This window comes from Labeo rohita, chromosome 16, assembly GCF_022985175.1.
Source record: "Labeo rohita strain BAU-BD-2019 chromosome 16, IGBB_LRoh.1.0, whole genome shotgun sequence".
Taxonomy (NCBI): domain Eukaryota; kingdom Metazoa; phylum Chordata; class Actinopteri; order Cypriniformes; family Cyprinidae; genus Labeo; species Labeo rohita.
The window spans coordinates 9,170,663-9,189,065 of record NC_066884.1 but is presented as its reverse complement, the minus strand read 5'-3'; the positions used below and the strand labels follow the sequence as shown (position 1 = coordinate 9,189,065).

The window sequence follows — 18,403 nt, the reverse complement described above, 5'->3', positions numbered from 1 at the left end:
ATTTATTTGAACATGTTAGATTAGTGGCAAATGTTATTTTATAGAAAATACAGTGGCTGCAAAAAGTATTTAACGTTTATTTGCATTAGATACAAAATTAGGCACCTTCTCAGAACTAAATTCACTTTCTGAATATTCCACTATTTTTGACTGCAATAAAGTATCAGTTTATCAACTATTACAGCACTAAAAACATTTTTTTTTTCTTTAAAAACATGCGTTTTTGCAATCTTTCTTTAAAATAAGCTCCACTTGATTTGATGTTTTATATCTAATTCAAAGGCATTTTTAAGCGTGAATTAAAAGTCACTTTTGGGGTCATTTGTGGCCTTTTTATTATTTTTACTTTACAGCTTCATTCATTGTGATCACGTTTGGTGTGTGGTTAACTGTGTTCAAGTTAAGCAAGAATATGTGCAGATTTTAATGTGTGGATTGACTTAATGCAGGTTTATTGTGTGGATTCTCTGCTCTTCGTAGATTACAGCCCCTCTAAACTAGTTTTTCCGTGGGCTTTTTGTCTCCTTTTCCCTCTATTTCAATCTCCATTTTCCTCTTAATTAATGCTGATGTGGTCTCAAGTGTTGTGTGTCGGTGCCAAAGCTCTTCACTGTTCCTATTACACACACACACCGTTGCTCTACGCCCCCCACCCTCCGCCTGTCATGCACTCATCAGCGCTCTGAATTTCCACATACACTCAATGACAGCAGAGAACACTTTTGTGTACAAATGCACAACGCAGGCTAAATGAGCTATGAAGAAAGGGAAAAAAAACATTAGCGTCAGCGGCTCAAACACAATCAGTGGATCAGATCAGACACTGCTGTGCTTCTGAGAAACCGTGCTGGCATGAAATGCTGATTGCTAAACTACCGCAAATGTGTTTACCTCTCTGAGGGCACACAGGCAGCGTAGAACCGGTTGTCGAGGCATATTTGTAGCTCGCTAGTGAGAGGTGTCAACACGGACTATTATCATTGTGTCAGATTTTTGCATTTTGTTCTCTTTCTTTCTCTTCGTCTTACACTTAGTATGAAGTAGCATGGCGTTACCAGACGATTTTTAGATGATACCATGGTAATACACTGATAATGTTACAAAGGACTTACAGTATATTCCAGTAATTACTGTTCTTTTGAACTATATATACAGTTGAGGTCAAATTTACATACACCTGCAGAATCTGCAAAATGTTAATTATTTTACCAAAATAAGATGACAAAATGCATGTTATTTTTATTTAGTACTGAACTGAATAAGATATTTCACATAAAAGACGTTTACATATAGTCCACTAGAGAAAAAATAGTTGAATTTATGAAAATGATCCCATTTAAAAGTTTACATATGCTTGATTCTTAATACTGTGTTGTTACCTGCATATGATCCACAGCTGCGTTTTTTTATTTAGTGATAGTTGTTAATGAGTCCATTGTTTGTCCTGAACAGTTGAAGTGCCCACTGTTCTTCAGCAAAAAAAATCCTTCAGGTCCCACAAATTCTTTGGTTTTTCAGCATTTTTGTGTATTTGAACCCTTTCCAACAATGACTGTGTGATTTTGAGATCCATTTTTTTCTACTGAGGACAACTGAGGGACTCATATGCAAATATTACACAAGGTTCAAACAGGTGGGGGTGAAAACTTTTGAACAGAATGAAGAAGTGAACATTTTTCTTATCTTGCCTAAATATCATATTTGTTTCCATTTAGTACCGCCCTTCAGAAGCTACAGAACAAACTTAGATGTTTCCTAAATGACAACATAAGTTAAATTTACCCTGATCTTCAAATTCAAAAAGTTTTCACCCCCGGCTCTTAATGCATTGTGTTTCCTTCTGAAGCATCAGTGAGTGTTTGAACCTTCTGTAATAGTTGCACATGAGTCGCTTAGTTGTCCTCAGTGTGAAAAGATGGATCTCAAAATTATACAGTCATTGTTGAAAAGGGTTCAAATACACAAAAATGCTAAAAAACCAAAGTATCTGTGTGACCTAAAGGATTTTTCTGAAGTTTAACTGTTTAGGACAAACAAGTGACTCATTAACGGCTATCACAAAAAAACAGGTGTATTAAGAATCACGTGTATATAAACTTTTGAATGGGGTCATTTTTATAAATTTAACTATTATTTTCTCTTGTGGATTATTTGTAAACGTATTTTATGTGAAATATCTCATTCAGGTCACTACTAAATAAAAAAATAACATGCATTTTGAATGATCCCTCTTATTTTGGTAAAATAATTAACATTTTAGATTCAAACTTTTGACCTCAACTGTATATTCCCCAAATTTGTGGTACTAATAATTATGTTTACCTACAATTCTGATGTAATTTATAGAAGATGAGGGTATTTCTCACCTGTGATGTTGACATAGACGGTGGTGAAGGAAGCTAGTGGTACAGCCGCCACATTCTGTACACGCACTCGGAGCGTAAAGAAACGTGTTGTCTCATAGTCCAGATTCTCTGCCACCAAGATAGAGGCAGAACCGTCCCTCCGGTTAGGCTTGATGTAGAAGCGCACGGGCATGTTGGTCTCAGGAACCTGACCTTCCTCCAGGTTGTAGGTCACCCTGGGGTCACCAAGAGGGGACGTTGCCTTGATGGTCTGTTTAGAGGGGGAATGAGCTTTAGGTTGGTTATATAAAATTAAATATGGGCTGCATGGTGAAATATTATGTCTTGAACATGTTTAAGTAGTTTTGAAAAAAGTTCTAAAACCTTTTGATGTGCATATGGGTTTGTCTGTGTAACTGCGTAAAAACTGCTTGGATGTGCTATAATATTCTATAAGGCTTTCTCATTATGAAACACATATTAGACTAAGAAGTAAACACCTTTTCCCAGAGCTCAAACAGGATAATTAGCAGTATTTGTGGGAAGGCATTTGAAATCAGCAGAACCACCGGTCAAGCGCCTGCTGACTGCAGCATGTGAATACATTAGACACGGTTCATCTATAATCTATCCAATTGCTTATTGAACTGATATTGACAGTTATGGAGTAACTTTCTGCTGTAATAGTTTCCAGACTTCTGCCTCACAGAGCTGCGTTATTCTAATAAAACATAAAGTTACATAAGGAGTCAGAAATATAATGTATAACCATTATTAGTTTGTTACTTTTCATTTAATCTGAGAAATATTTCTCTGTCTCAAAATCAAAATAAATTGTGATCATTTATTCCAGATCTTAATATATTATATCAACTGCAAAATAACAGTGATTAAACCAGTGATAAACATCAGCGTTTATGTTTTGCTATAAAAAAGAAGTAAAATTTAACTACTGTTTGGCTGTTAACCTGAATAAATGGACACTTTTTATTATTCTCATACCTTGGCTGTGCAACCCTAGAAGTGTACTGCCACAACCTGAAAGCCAAAGTCATTGTTTATTCTGTGTTCGGCCAAAAACACGTGCATAGTACTTGGATACAAGACATACAGCCGATTTTGGCTTGGAAAATCCAATATTACAGCTGGAACTTGTCTGCGATGAGAACTCAGTGTTTTTTAGCTGACTAAAACTCATTTAACCCAAAACACCATCAAGCAAATGACACTGTAAAGCAAACAAAACATTCCAAAGACAATACAGCCAACGGCACAGCAAAGCCAACAGTCAGAATTCAAAGAGAAAGTCTTAAACCATGTATGGTCATCCAGAGTAATGAATGCTTGGCGTACAGCACAGGTTATAAAACTTAGATGACAGAGAAAAGGAGTGAAAAGGTAGAGCAAAATAAGAGAGAGATGGAGAAATGACGAGTTACAGAGGGAGAACTCTGTGTGTCAAAGAACATGGGTCCAGTGAGCCATTAAATCAACCCTGGCCATGGTTTTGAGAGCATCCGCCCACTGCAACACAGAAAACAAGCACCTTGAAAGCTCTGTGGCTTTTGCTTCCTGCTTTTAAGGGTTGCTTTGCCATCCGGCGTGTGTCCCCCAACAGAAATGACCTATTCGGTGAACTTATTTGCTACAGTTACTTTGACAGAGCTCCACTAACTTCCCTGCCCTTTGCTACTTTGACAGTGCCACTGTGTCTCAGTACTAATGCTGATCGCAGAAGTGTTGTAACAAGTAACTTTTTCAAAGTAAATTTCATTAAGATTTGTCAGGGCCCACAAAATTCTGATATATGTAATAGAATTATAAAATAATTTACTCACTCTCAAGCCATCTTAGGTGTATATGACTTCTATGATCTTCTTTCAGCTGAATACAATCAGAGTTCTTCCAAGCTTTATAATGGCAGTGAATGGTCGTTGAAAATTTGAAGCCCTAAACAGTGAATCCATCAATCATAAAAAGTACTCCACACAGCTCTATATTTAAACTTTCTAAACCAAATCTCTAGTTTTAGCTAACTGTCGTACGTGCATTCACGAGAGACTGGCATTCCCACGGATGAATCTGAACACGCTCTGGCGAGAAGTGACGAATGTGTAAGTGCAAAGGAGAGAGCAAAACAAAACACCATTTACAAATTAGAAGTATAAATCAAGGATTTGTTGGACAATGTCGGAGGATTTCGATATGAGCCAAGAAAAGACTGGCTTTCCTTTGCTGTAAACAAAACTTGATTCTCAAAAGACTAGCATATTCTCACTGGAGCTTACGATACGCTTACATCCTACGTCATCCGCTGGAACATCACTCACTTGTGAACGTTTGTACGACAGTTAGTGGAAGCTGGAGATTATGGTGTAAATACAGTATAGTCTTTTTTCTTTCACAAATGCATTGTTTTATTGTTTAGGATCACCCATTCACTGCCATTATAAAGCTTGGAAAAGAGCCAGGACATTTTTTAATATAACGCCGATTGTATTTGTCTGAAAGAAGAAAGTCATATACACCTAGGATGGCTTCAGGGTGATTAAATCATGAGGTAATTTTCATTTTGGGTGAACTATCCCTTTAAGTAATGTTATAAGGTAAAAAAAGGCTTTATTTTCTTGATGCAAAAAAAAAATGTTTTTGTTATTTCTTATACTTTTGAAATGAATAGATAAAATAGTGTCAAAAAGGGCATTTACACAAAAAACTTGAAAAAAACTTGAAAAAAAAAGCCTGAAATGGTCGCTTTAGGCCTGCCCCCTAATAGTTGACTAACCGTTAGTCAACGAGAAAAGGCTTGGTCGACCAAAATTTTATTAGTTGCAGAAAAAAAGTTTCACAGGAAGTGGTGAAGTCACGCAGTACGTGACGGACAGATCATTAACGGCTGGTCTATGTGGTAATATATATCGGGTAGGACATCCAAACTCTCACGTATCATTCATCAACCTAAAATATGGCTATTCATCTGAAATATGTAAGTAGTAGCAAGACAGATGAAGGCGCCGGTGCGGTCACTTGCTCTTAAAATACTATCTCATTTCTGGTCATAAAGATAAAAGTAACACATCTTTAGTATCTGTAAAGACTCTTTGTTTATTGTGTGCACTCACAATAACAACGAAACGTTGTGCTTTTGTAAAATAATGAAAGCAATGATGCGCTTTTTGCGCTTGTCTCTGTGAACTTGAGCACAAAACTTCGATATGCAGCGTATACATGTCTCACAGACATGGAAAATATAGACTATCTATAAAGATTGAAATGTCTACTTTTAAATTAACAAATTCAAATAGAAAACAAATATTCTCAGATTATACAATCCATAAGAAATCCACTACTGCAGAGATGACGTCGACTTCATCTCTTAAGACAAAAACAAAGAAAGCACCAGTTTATCAACAAATGTTAATGCAGTCTCCTTTGCTGTTTTTCCCTGAAACATTCATAATTATTTTATCTGCCAGTGCGCTGTGGCAAACTTTTTTTTGTATGCGCTTGAGCACTTATTAAAATGAATGACTACTAGTCGACCAGAAAAATCTTTAGTCAAGGGCAGCCGTAGGTCACTTACACACTCTCAACACACCTCAATACAGAATATTTTACTGCTATGTGACATCAAAAAGCTCTCAGAAGTTAACTAGGCTGATGATCCTGTCCATTGGGAGATCTTGCCTTTACTTCAAAACCTTAATTTCAACTAATTCATCATGTAGTTGACATTTTTATCCAAAGTGACTTGCAGAGACAATCCATCTGGAGTAACCCAAGGTTAAGTGTTTTGATCAAGAGAACAATGGTGATATTTCACAGATCAATCATTGTGGGATGTGAACCTACAGCCTTTCATTTACCAGCCCACCACACCATTCTTTTTGGTTAACCACCCGTGGGGTTAAACTATTCATGCTACTGAAAATTCCCCTATTTAACTAAACAGAAATCTGGTCAACTTTCAAATCCCAACCTGTCTAATCTTCCCTCCAAGAGTTTATTAGCGGACGTCTCTCAGGCTTGATGAGAACGGCGTTCTCATTATCCATACACACGAACAAGGCCCTTTAAATTACATCCTCAAGGTTGCAATTACTGCTTTTGAAAATGTGTTAATTAGCATTCCTTGAGATAATACCACAATGAGCTGACTGATATTTAAATTTTTAATTAGTTAGACAGAGAGACAGATAGATAGATGAAGAAGAAAGGCGAGGGGGGGAGGAAGTGAGAGCGAGAAATGAATAGGAGCACTCGACGCACAACAAGGCTACTCAGTGTTGCTAATGAATGCATTATACTGTTTAACAAGCCTAATTTGTATTTAGAGTTCTGAGGATGAATTAGCATGAAGGCTCCCAATGCACAGAACAGATTTGAACAGCCAGTTGCTACAGTTATTTCACATTAGGGAGCTCATACTGTATTTGGAGGGTTGAAGCGAAAGAGAGTTCGACTGTAATTGTTGTAAAGCACTTTGTTTTTCAAGTCATATTATGGAGAACGTCGGTGTTAGAGTTCGGGCGTCGGCGTGGGCGTCGAAGGGAGGGAAATAGAGACACGCGAAAGGAAGGATAAAGAAAATGAGGTTATTTGTCCAATTGTCAAGGTGCGTTCCATTAACAAAGGCGGTGATTGCATCTGAATAGTTGTGCGACCTGTGTTTTGAAACCCCTCGACTGCAATTATAATCATTCCATCCAACTAAAAGAAGTGTGCAGGGGCTGAAGAAGTAGCGGTTGAATATGAAAACATACTGAAACTCAACTGAGAGCAGGAAGGGGGGTGATAAAAAGCTCTGAGGAACAACACTTATCTTGTTTTCTGACTGAAGAGACACTGAAGGTGACCTCCAGGTATATCCTCCATTAGCAGAGCTATGAGAGTGGGCAGGGACGCTCAGATCTGCTCTGACACACTGCCCCCAGGACCATCACCTTCACATACACACAGTGCCAAACTAAATGCTAACACACACACACACAGCCAGGCATGCAGAAACCTGACTACAAACTCAAAAGCTGAGACTACAGATAACTTAGTGAGGATATACACTACAGCTTGTCTAATACAACTAAATTTCCACACTAGTCATGGCTGATCAGGCTAGTTAGCGTTGGTTTGGTACTGGTCTAGCTTATTGATCAAACATTTATTCATTCAGCAGACAGTTTTATCTAAGTGACATACAAAATACAAGTAATTCATCTTAACCCTTTCCCTGCCAAACACAGAATTTTCCGTTATTTATGATATGCTTCCTCGCCAAACTATAAATTTTCTGGGTTGCCACTGTTATAAACTCCTGAGTGAGTCCATAATTTCCCAATCAAAAACACAGGTGAGGAAGATGCAGAAACAGGAGATCACAGATGCCATTTAAAAAATAATGTGAGCATCAACAATAAACTGCATATAGATGAAACCTGCCTAGTGTTACCAAGTGAAATGTCAATCCAGTAAAGGACTGTGCAGGCTTTGGGGGTGCTGATGGAAGTGATCTACTGCAACTATGCTTTGATCATCGTACTGAATATGATCCAGATGTGGGCTTTGATAAAAAATGTGATTTTCTCAGCTTTTTGCTCAAAATGTTGCTTTTTATATGAAACCGACCTATATTCAAGCATTGATAAAAAAAAAGAATGCTTGAAGCTAGAATAAAATGGATTTTTTTTTCAGATATTCATACAACAAAATATTCTGGGGGCCAATACATTTTAGGGAAAATTATCAAAAAATGCTGGTGGTGGCTGGCAATAAAAAAAAAATGCTGGTGGGGAAAGAGTTAAAGGAACAGTTCCCTCAAAAATAAACACAGGCCTTTTTTAAGCTTAAAGGAGTTGACTCCAAGCCCAAAAATGTACAGATAATTTACTCACACCCTTGTCATCCAAGATGTTCATGTCCTTCTACAGTCGTAAAGAAATTATGTTTTTTTGAGGAAAACATTTCAGGATTTCTCTCCATATAGTGGACTTTTATTGTGCCTGCAAGTTTGAACTTCCAAAATGCAGTTTAAATGCAGCTTCAAAGGGTTCCCAGCCGAGGAAGAAGGGTCTTATCTAGTGAAATGATCGTAATTTTCTAAAAAAAAAAAAAAAAACAACAACAAAAAAATAGATATACTTTTTAACCTCAAATGCTCATTTTGTCTAGCTCTGCGTGAACTCTGTGTATTCCGGTTAATGACACTTAGAGAAGGTCGAAAATGTCCCATCTCATTTTCTTCTCCAACTTCAAAATTGTCCTACATTGCTGTTTTACCTTTTTTGTAAAGGGCTTTTTATCTTCTTTGCACGTTCACTTTGTAAACACCAGGTCGGTACTTCTGCTGCAATGTAGGACGATTTTGAAGTTGGAGGAGAATATGAGATGGGAGTTTTTCAACATACCCTAATACACAGAGTTCACGCAGAGCTAGACAAGATGAGCATCTGAGGTTAAAAGTATACAGTAGTCAACATTTGAAGTGGATCAAAAAAGTTAAAGACAAGACAAGAACGGGTATTGTTTTGGTATTAGGACAACTTTGATGCAAGGTTTTTATCCACTTCAAATCTTGACTACTATATAAATTGCTAATTTTCTTTAGAAAAAAAAAATTGTTTCGCTAGATAAGACCATTCTTCTTCGGCTGGGATTGTTTAGAGCTCTTTGATGCTGCATTTAAACTGCATTTTGGAAGTTCAAACTCAGGGGCACCATAGAAGTCCACTATATGGGGAGAAATGTTGAAATGTTTTCCTCAAAAAACATAATTTCTTTTACAACTGAAGAAAGAAAGTCATGAACATCATGGATGACAAGGGGCTAAGTAAATTATCTGTAAATTTTTGTTCTGGAAGTGAACTTCTTTAAACACAAATGTGTCAAAAAGGTTACAGTTGAAATATTTTTTCATGAACACCATAATACAGCATCCAAAACATATACTAGTGTCTTATTTTCCCAGAGTAGTCTTTTACACTAACACTATATACTCACATACCAACTAGACCAAATAAAACTAACACAACGAGAAACTCTTGGCCCTGAATTGGCAACAGGTACAAACAAAACCATAAATGGAGTGATGGCAGAACAAAACACATTCTGAGATCAGTGGTCTCATGTCAACAAAGAAAATCTGTTTATAAAATCAGACGTAACCGCACAAAAGGACTTAAAAGAGACAAAGAGTAGCTGATGAGATTCAGTGCAAAGAGCTGTTCAAAAAACCACGTCTGGATGATAAGATGGGTAATGGCACTCCCAGCAAAATGAGCACAGCCTGAGGTGCCATGAAATTAGCAATAATTAGAAATCATCTCATTACACAGCAATGGCATCCGAAAGAAAAAGCTGATCAAAGATGCCTTGCGGTGGCTCTTTTTCAGTGCCCATCATAAAATACGCTTCAATGCGGTCACATTGGATATTTTGCCCTAGAAAGTGACAGTTTTACTTACACTGCTAACACCCTGCTATTAACAGAATTCATGCTGTGTGTAGCCGATCAGATTATATAAATACATACATACTTTTAGAAATTTAGATTGCATATGTTATTATATATAATGCAACATCTGTCTGAGCATTAGTCTAAACTTAGAGTTCAAAACATTTACTTCAGAGCAAAGCCTAATATAAATATGAAAGTAGTGTAGGTTAGAATGCTATTAGTATAAGTGATAATGTTAAGTAATATAAATAATTGAGTGAAGTGAGTTCTATAGAAGGAGATTAGAGAGATAAAAAAAAAATACATCTGTATTGTAATACGCAACATGCGGCGTATGGAACAGTACATTAGGACGATATTAATTTTCTTTGACAGGGATGCTAACAGAAGCCCCCAGAGGAGGGCGGGCTGTCAGGAGATGAATGCAGTTAACTGAGCTTCACGCTGCTAGTAAAGTCCCGGCCAATCAGAAACTACTATGCAACATGCCGCTTTAGCTCTTTTTCCTGTTCTTCATCGCCACAAATACGTAAAATCAAAGGATTCAAGCAAATTGTAAATGTGCATGAAGTATATATCTATTTCAAAACCTAGTGCATCAACTACACAGCTGCCTTCTAATGCAAAGACAGTAAATCAGTAAAAGAGGGGTCTAATTAACATTGATACATGGGATATTGCTTTAGAATATGAACAACAAGCCATCTAACAAGGGAATATACCTTTTGGAAGAGGTTGCATGTGGAAGTGCTGTTTAAAAAGCTGTCTAGCTAGGCAGTTAAGTAGGTTTTAGAACAGAACAGAACATCTATCTACGAGTGTGTTTATGTGCTTCCCATTCAGTGCAAACCCTGTAGCTCTTTACAAACAGGTTAGTAAAAATGACTAGCGAAGCAGTCCGTGCACTAAAACCCATGCCGATGCAACCACCCTTTACAAGCCAGCGGGGAAAGAAGGTATTTTAAGATCAAACATCCCACCTAAGCCTATTTTACATCCTGTGGCAACGTGAAGAGGAGAACATCCCCGCCACAGTCTGTGCCACCGAGGACTGCTAAGACAGATGCGGAGGTTCACACAGATTGCAGAATAGCTGGCAGCAGCCAGAGGAAGCCGCTGATGTCAGGGAAACACAGTGACTCCAGCAGAACTCCTCCTGGCACTCTTCACTGATAAATCTGCTGTATGTTAGGAAAACGGACTCGGAGGACTGGCCTTTTTGCCCCTTTTGAATGAATTAGAATAGAATGTTCAGACAAGCAGTCTGCTTGAGTTTGCTGGACAGATGAGGTTGTTTGTGGATGCTGATCTCTCGGTGGGTACGAGCTCCCAGACGAATGTAAAATGTGACAGCGAATGAAACGGGCTGAAATAGCAAACAAGATGAAGGCTGGATAAGATGTGACAAGCCTCAGCGGTAAGAAAGTCACAACACTCTACCTTTGCTTATCAACGGCACAACAAAGCAAGAGGCACTTTGAGTGAAAACCACTTCTCTGTTTCAAAAAGCAGTGAACTGCATTTAAAGACATCACAGATGCACTCCTGATGCAAACACTGTTAAAAAAAACAGGTATTTTAATTATGCAGACTTGCTTGTTAAAATTTAGCTTTTTGGTTAAAGCCAGCATTGAAGAGAAGGATCAACTAAGACAAGCTTAGTGAAAATGAACTCAATATAGTAAGTGAGAAAGCTTTTTATTACAATATATACTTAAAATTTAAAGAACAGACCATTTGTGTGTACTATGTATTGTGTATGGTCATGCTTATGTCATTTTTCTCACTTCACCTGTAATGAAATTATTAGTGAGTCAAGTATCTTGTGCACCGAGTGCACTATTTGCACGACACACATTTGAGTTACTATGTTGAGCATTTCACATACTACATGTCAAAAGGGCAAAGAACACACACACACACACACGTATATATATATGCGTGTGTGTGTTTGTATGTGTGTGTGCACATACATGGGTCAAAGACGTTAAGATGTAAACATCAAAAGAAATTTGCAAAAGTGATTTTATGTCCATAGAAAGCACATTAAATGCAAGTAAAGTGTCTACTTTGAAGGTTTCAAATAAGTTTTTGGAGAATAAAATGTCAAAATTTGGTTGAAATAATGTTACATTGTCATTCAGTGTAACACAATATTTATGTAAAAATCCAAACAACATGCTTATTCAGACTTCATATTAAAATATCTAAAATAATAAAGGAGCGTATTACATTTTATTGTGTTTTAAATGAGTAAAAAATTATTACCGACAAATGGGCAAAACCCAGGATAGTGGCAAATAGTAAATATGTAAAATTACAACTAATTAGTATTTGGGGTGAAAGTAATTAGTCTTTTAATATGTCATAAATTAAATTTTTGTTGTAAATATGCCTGACAAGATTGTTACACTGAATGACATTTTAGTGGGTGTCTTCTGTAAATTAGAGAAAAATGCATGCTATTTATTTTTTGCTCAGAAATGCAATTAAATTAAACAGAAAATTTTTCTTTTTTTCCACAAAAAAAAAAAAAAACAACAACAAAAAAATGTTTCCACAAAAAAATTAAGCAGCACAGCTGATTTCAACATTAGAAATAATATGATTTCTTCAAGTTTCTTCAGAAACATATCAGCATATTAGGATGATTTCTGAAGGATTATGTAACACTAAAAAAATTAAGCAAAGGTGCTGACAATTCAGCTTCGTCATTACAGGAATGAACTGTAATTATTTTAAATTGTAATTGTATTAGGACAATGTCTATGGTCTTAAACTGTAGAATGACTGTAAAAAGCATGATTTACAGTTCAGATGCACGTTTCGCAAAAAAAAAGTTTTATAAAATTATTAACTCAACCTTTTTAAGTTAATGGATGAGTCAAATTCAGTTATTACATAGTATCAATTATTACATTAATTTATACAATTATTATCAATCAATTGTTAAATTAATTCAATAACATATAAATATATCCTAATGTCTTAATGGTTTAGATTTTTATAATATATTTTGTCGATCCACCTGTTCACATTTACAACTCTGCGTGTTTGCAGCGTAAAAATATAACAAAAACAGCAGACAGGTTTATTGAAAATGCTAATTCATTCTCTGCCAGCAGGTGGCGCTTTTGGAATGGAAGTTTTCCTGGTAGCGGCAGTACACAAAGTGCCACAGCACCTGACTTTGAAACTTGCAGCGCTCACATCACATTAGGCCATATCGCAATTCTTTTCTTTCCGTCCCAAATTTAAGACATCTTGAAAACATAATTAAGAGTTTCTTGCACCATTTAAGACTTTTTATGGCCTTAATTTGATACAACTAAATTTAAGACTTTTTAAGGACCCGTGGAACAGCTGCACAATCTGATTAACTTTTATGTTACATGGTTTTTAATTATAAACTGTAGTGGCTATAATTTGTGCTTGTCACATTTCACACTCGTATAGAAAGCAAAGAGGAAACTGCGGTGGAATATGAATGTCTTACCACTATTTTGGTGTCACGTGGTGTGTTCTCCGGGATCGTGACCCAATATTCCGCCTGTTCCCACTGCGGGGGCTGGTTGTGCACATTGGTGATGATGACAGTGAGGTCGACCGAGCTGCTCCGACTCCCTCCGTCTGTAGCGATGATCTGCTGGCTGATCCGTGATGTCTGTCAGGACGAGAGACAGGTGATATAATCCAGCCTAGGGGCTTATCAGCATACACTGAAATAATACAGGTTGTCACTGATACCGGTGAAGACGGGTGAAGTTTTTTGTCAACGGGGGATCGGAGATGAGAGAAATCCCTGATACTTCCACCTGAAGAATTGGTCTCCATTATCCATCGGATGTTTCACATACAGAACATCATGTACAGCAGCTAAGACATTAGATGTGTGCTTTTTTTAAATTTGACTTCCTTCAGATGCCTTCTAATAATTGAAAAGCACTTTTAAGATTGAGTCAGCAGTAAACTTTGCTTAAATCGCTTCAAAATTTTGCCTTTTTCAGGTCAGAAAGAGGGAAAGGAAAAAGCAGGCAGACAGAGAATGAGAGAAGGTAGGAACAACAGCAGGGGGGCAGTTTGAAGTTGTCAATTTGAAGACAGGTGAGTTTAGTGTGGGTGACATCGTCTGCCTTTCTAAAACTGATCCACTTGGACATAAGTGACGCAAGGCTGTCAGACTGGCTAATGAAAAACATAGGCTAGATTTACAGTACACATCTTAATGACCTGGTCTGAGGAAACTGCATTCACCACCATTTCTGTTAAGATGTTAAAAGCAGTAATACTGGACATGAACCATGCATTAATAAAGTCCAGCTTTTAATGCTTTACCTGAAGACTGCCATCACTTATGACTCTATAAACAGGATGTAGGAGATTTCATCGGAGCACGACCTGTCTTTCTGTCTGGGCCTCTGTATGCACATATAGCGCTTTAATGCCAAATCAGCTCTCGACCTCTCAAAGCTTATATATCCAGCACAGAAATGACACAGACAGCCATTCGTGGGCAGAAAAGTGAAGACGGTGGCATTTCTGCCCAGACCAAACAACACACACATACACAAGAATAGATGTTTCTTCAGCTAGGAACTTTTGGCCTTAAAGACTTATAAAATAAACTCTCTTGAAACACATTTCACACTCTCACTAGTTTAATTTCTGCACATCAAAATATTAAAAACATAATCAAATCATATGTTTATGAATGATTTTCAGTCTAAGATTAAAAGTGTCTCAGTCAAAGATGAAAAAATGAGTTTCAATATAACAAAAAGAAAAAGGTTTATTAGTTTTAAAAAAAAAAAAGAAATATGCAAGAGTAAAAGCAAAAAAGGAAAGAAAAATAATAATATATAATGAAAAAATGAGTAGGCAAGATCACTCTCCCACCTGAATAAAGGAAATATTATTTGTATACATATTTTTATGCCTATTATAACAGAACGCTGTCCGTTCAGACTTAAGGTTTGTATGGATATATATAGCATCTCTTTGGGACCCTACCATGTTTAATATGCAAAGTACCTGTACTACAAAAAGCAGTACTGAGTTTGTGCATGTGATCTTTAAACATAAGTTTGTTCATACAAGAGTGCATATGTGTTTGCTTAGCTATACTTTAGGGACAAAAACAAAGATGAACTAAATCTGACAAACCTCAATTTGGAGATGCAAATGAAAAATAATAATATAAATCCTTAAAAAACAAACAAACAAACAAACAAACAAACAAATATTTTATATGACTACAAAAAAATGTAATGCATTATTATTATTATTATACTCATTTAATTTCACCTAGGTATACTGTATTTCTGCTTAGGTGCTCAAAAGGTCTGTCCAACAGAAACTGTTTTTCCTTAGTAATAATTACCTTTATTTATAACAACAGAAGTCTATTCCATGTTCCCAGTTTGAAGGCCTGGTAAAGATGTGTGTACAGTATGTGTACCTGTGAGATGGGGTGGTTGACGTAGATCCATCCTGTGCTGGGGTTGATGTGAAAGTAAGCTGGGTTCTGCTGGGACAGAGAGTATGTGATGGCCGCATTGGTGCCCTGGTCATCATCATGAGCCGCCGCCCTCAGGAAGCTCGTCCCAACTGGTGTGTCCTCTCGCAGGAAGTCTGGCACGGGTAGGGTTAACACATGCATTAACAAAAACAAACAACAACAGTCTAAAAACAAGCAATGCCTGCTGCTATTAAAATCCATGTGCAGCGCAAAGAAAAAAAAAGAATGTGCGTCCCAGAAACATTTCAATCTTCCCCTTTAATTGTTAATGAGCTTTCTCAGTTCCGCTTTTAATGTGATGAAAAGGAGTTCTGACATCAAACTTACTGAACTTACATTTGCAATTATAAATAATACGACTTAGAAAAGCACAGCAAATTTCTCACACTTCTAGGCTAAGCGAGCTTTCCAGGATTGCATCCGATTGCATCTAAAAATGATTTGTGATGTGTTTATACTGTGTTCAGCGCATTAAAGCTCACCTTGCTCAGACTGTTATGCATTTTTAATGCTGAGGTTTAATGTGTATTGACTACACTCAAGAATCCTGGACTTGAGAATTTGTTAAGCTTGCAAAATCCTTACTGCTGTTAAGTGCAATGTTAAAGGTCCATGTATAAATGTTTAAAGAGTCTACAGCTACAACCTGAGTTGGGACTATGTTACAAACGTGTTTTTGCTCTCCTATCACTCCTTTATATATGCTTACGACAGAGGAACAGATCTTGAGTATCATCAACAGATCCTATCACTACAGAGGACCATTTGAAAGATTTCTTACTATTATATCACTATGTAACAAATCTAAAAACTGTTAAAAAATCTTTCATAAAAGCTATAAACACTGTTCAGTGGTTCTTACATTGGTATCGGCTGTTCTCAAACTTGGGGTCATTGTCGTTCTGGTCAGCGATGAGGACAGTGATCTGGCAGATCCCGATGAGGGGCTCCTGTGCTTGGTCAGTAGCCGTGACTGACAGAGTATACTCTCTTTGCCTCTCTCTGTCAAAACTTACTGCCGTACTGATCACACCTGCACAATGCATACAATGCACATTTCATTGTATTTCATTGGTGAATTGCTATTTTATAGATTTCACAAGTTTAATGCAACTAAATTGCATGAATGTGTTAACTTTTTTATTTTTTAACACATATAAATATATTTATTTTTATGGAATTTCAGTTTTATTAAATATAAATAATATTAGATCTAAATAATATTTTCAAATTAAATGCAAAGAATTGTTTGTGTTACATACACTGCCTTTCAAAAGTTTGGGATCAGTAAGATATAGTTTTTGAAAGTTTCTTATGCTGATCAAAATTCTATTTATTTGATCAAAAGTACAGAAAAAACAGTAATATTGCAAAATATTACTTCAATTTAAAACAGCAGTTTTCTATTTTAATATACTTTAAAATATAATGCATTTCTCTGATGCAAAGCTGAATATTCATCATCCATTACTCCAGACTTCAGTGTCCCATGACCCTTCAGAAATTATTCTAATATGCTGATTTATTATCAATGTTGGAAACAGATGTGCTGCTTAATATTTTTCATTTATCTTTTAATCATTTATTCAAAATAGAAATATTTTCTAACAACATAAGCCTTTACTTTCACTTTTTACCAATTTAACACAGCCTTGCTGAAAAAAAGCATTAATTTCTTTCAAAGAAAGAAAGCAAGAAAAAAAATGACTGACCCCAAACACTAGAGTAGAGTACAATGGTAGAGTACAAAATATATCTATTTTAAATAAATGCTGTTCTTTTTAACATTTTATTCATCAAAGAATCCTGAAAAAAGTATTACAGGTTCCAAAAAAATATTAAGTAGCACAACTGTTTCCAGAACTGATAATAAATCAGTATATTAGAATGATATCTGAAGGATCATATGACACTGAAGACTGGAGTAATGAGGCTGAAAATTCAGCTTTGCATCACAGGAATAAATTCTATTTTAAAGTATATTAAAATAGAAAAACACTATTTTAAATTGCAATAATATTTCACAATATAGTTTTAAATCAAATAAATGCAGCCTTGATGAGCAGAAAAGACTTCTTTAAAGAACATTAAAAATCTTACAGATCCCAAACTTTTGAACATCTCAATGGTGTCCAAAAATAAAGAAACGCATTCTGCTTATGTTTAAAGAATGAGGCCCATTGACTAGAAACACATGACAGCTCAGGCTCAATTGCGTGTAATCAATGATCTGGTAAAGAAGGAAGAAAATACCTGTGTCAGGGTTGATAGTGAACCCTGGTGAAGCCCCGTCCCTCTGCATTATCCCGTACTTGACCTCCCCGTTGACCCCTGTGTCAGCGTCGTGAGCCTGTACGCGCAGGACAAAAGTGCCCGGAGGCTGATTTTCCAGGACCAGTGCATTCACACTATAGTTGTAGCACTGTAAAGGAACAAAATGCGAAATTCGTTCTTAGCAAAGGACAATATCAAGATCTCAAACAAAAACTAAAGAGTACTAGATTAACCTCATTGATTCCTCATAACAGACAAAGAGTAAGAAAAGTGTGAACAGGATACCAAGGCATGACAACAGAGAGAATAAAGTTTGTATTTAGGATAAAGTGTTTATGAAATCCTCTTTTGAGGTCCATAATAGGAGCACACACACTGATAATGAGGCCTTAACCTCGTTCTTCCTCCTCCTCCTCTTGCTTTCTCATCATGCTCTCATTACAGAGCGGGCATCTGGCAGGGTGTCCTGGAGAGTGGTGCCCACGAGGGAGCGGCATGTCAACTTAAGGCGATTAATCAAGTGACTAGATCGATACCGGGGCTAAAAGCTGGAATTAGCTTCTCTCCCAGCCTCTGAAGAGAATTCTCACTGCGCTTTGCACTTCACACCTCTCATTGTCTTTCGACACACACACACTCACCCTTCTGAGAGGGCTTAGGGAGGATTTCTCAGTTTAGCAAGGGAAAAGACTCGAACAGATAGTCTATTGCTATAATCTGCGGTGCTATTAGGAGCGCCGGCAACCGGCGACTACAAAGCAGGGTGAAGATTTGCATTCGACTAAAAGCATGTTGGGCAATGTTTTTGGGTGAACC

General features: G+C 36.8%; 1 protein-coding gene across 3 annotated transcripts in view; it reads right to left on the bottom strand.

Annotated features, from left to right (window-relative positions):
* si:dkey-22o22.2 (neural-cadherin) overlaps window positions 1–18,403 on the bottom strand; it is a 146,399-nt gene that overhangs the window by 30,593 nt on the left and 97,403 nt on the right. For all 3 annotated transcript variants that reach the window (XM_051131281.1, XM_051131282.1, XM_051131283.1), the window contains 5 exons: window positions 17,567–17,735; window positions 16,176–16,346; window positions 15,254–15,426; window positions 13,292–13,459; window positions 2,367–2,616 (listed from right to left, as the gene is read on the bottom strand). In XM_051131281.1, coding sequence (XP_050987238.1) covers window positions 2,367–2,616; window positions 13,292–13,459; window positions 15,254–15,426; window positions 16,176–16,346; window positions 17,567–17,735 — 931 coding nt within the window. The remainder of the gene's footprint in view (window positions 1–2,366; window positions 2,617–13,291; window positions 13,460–15,253; window positions 15,427–16,175; window positions 16,347–17,566; window positions 17,736–18,403) is intronic.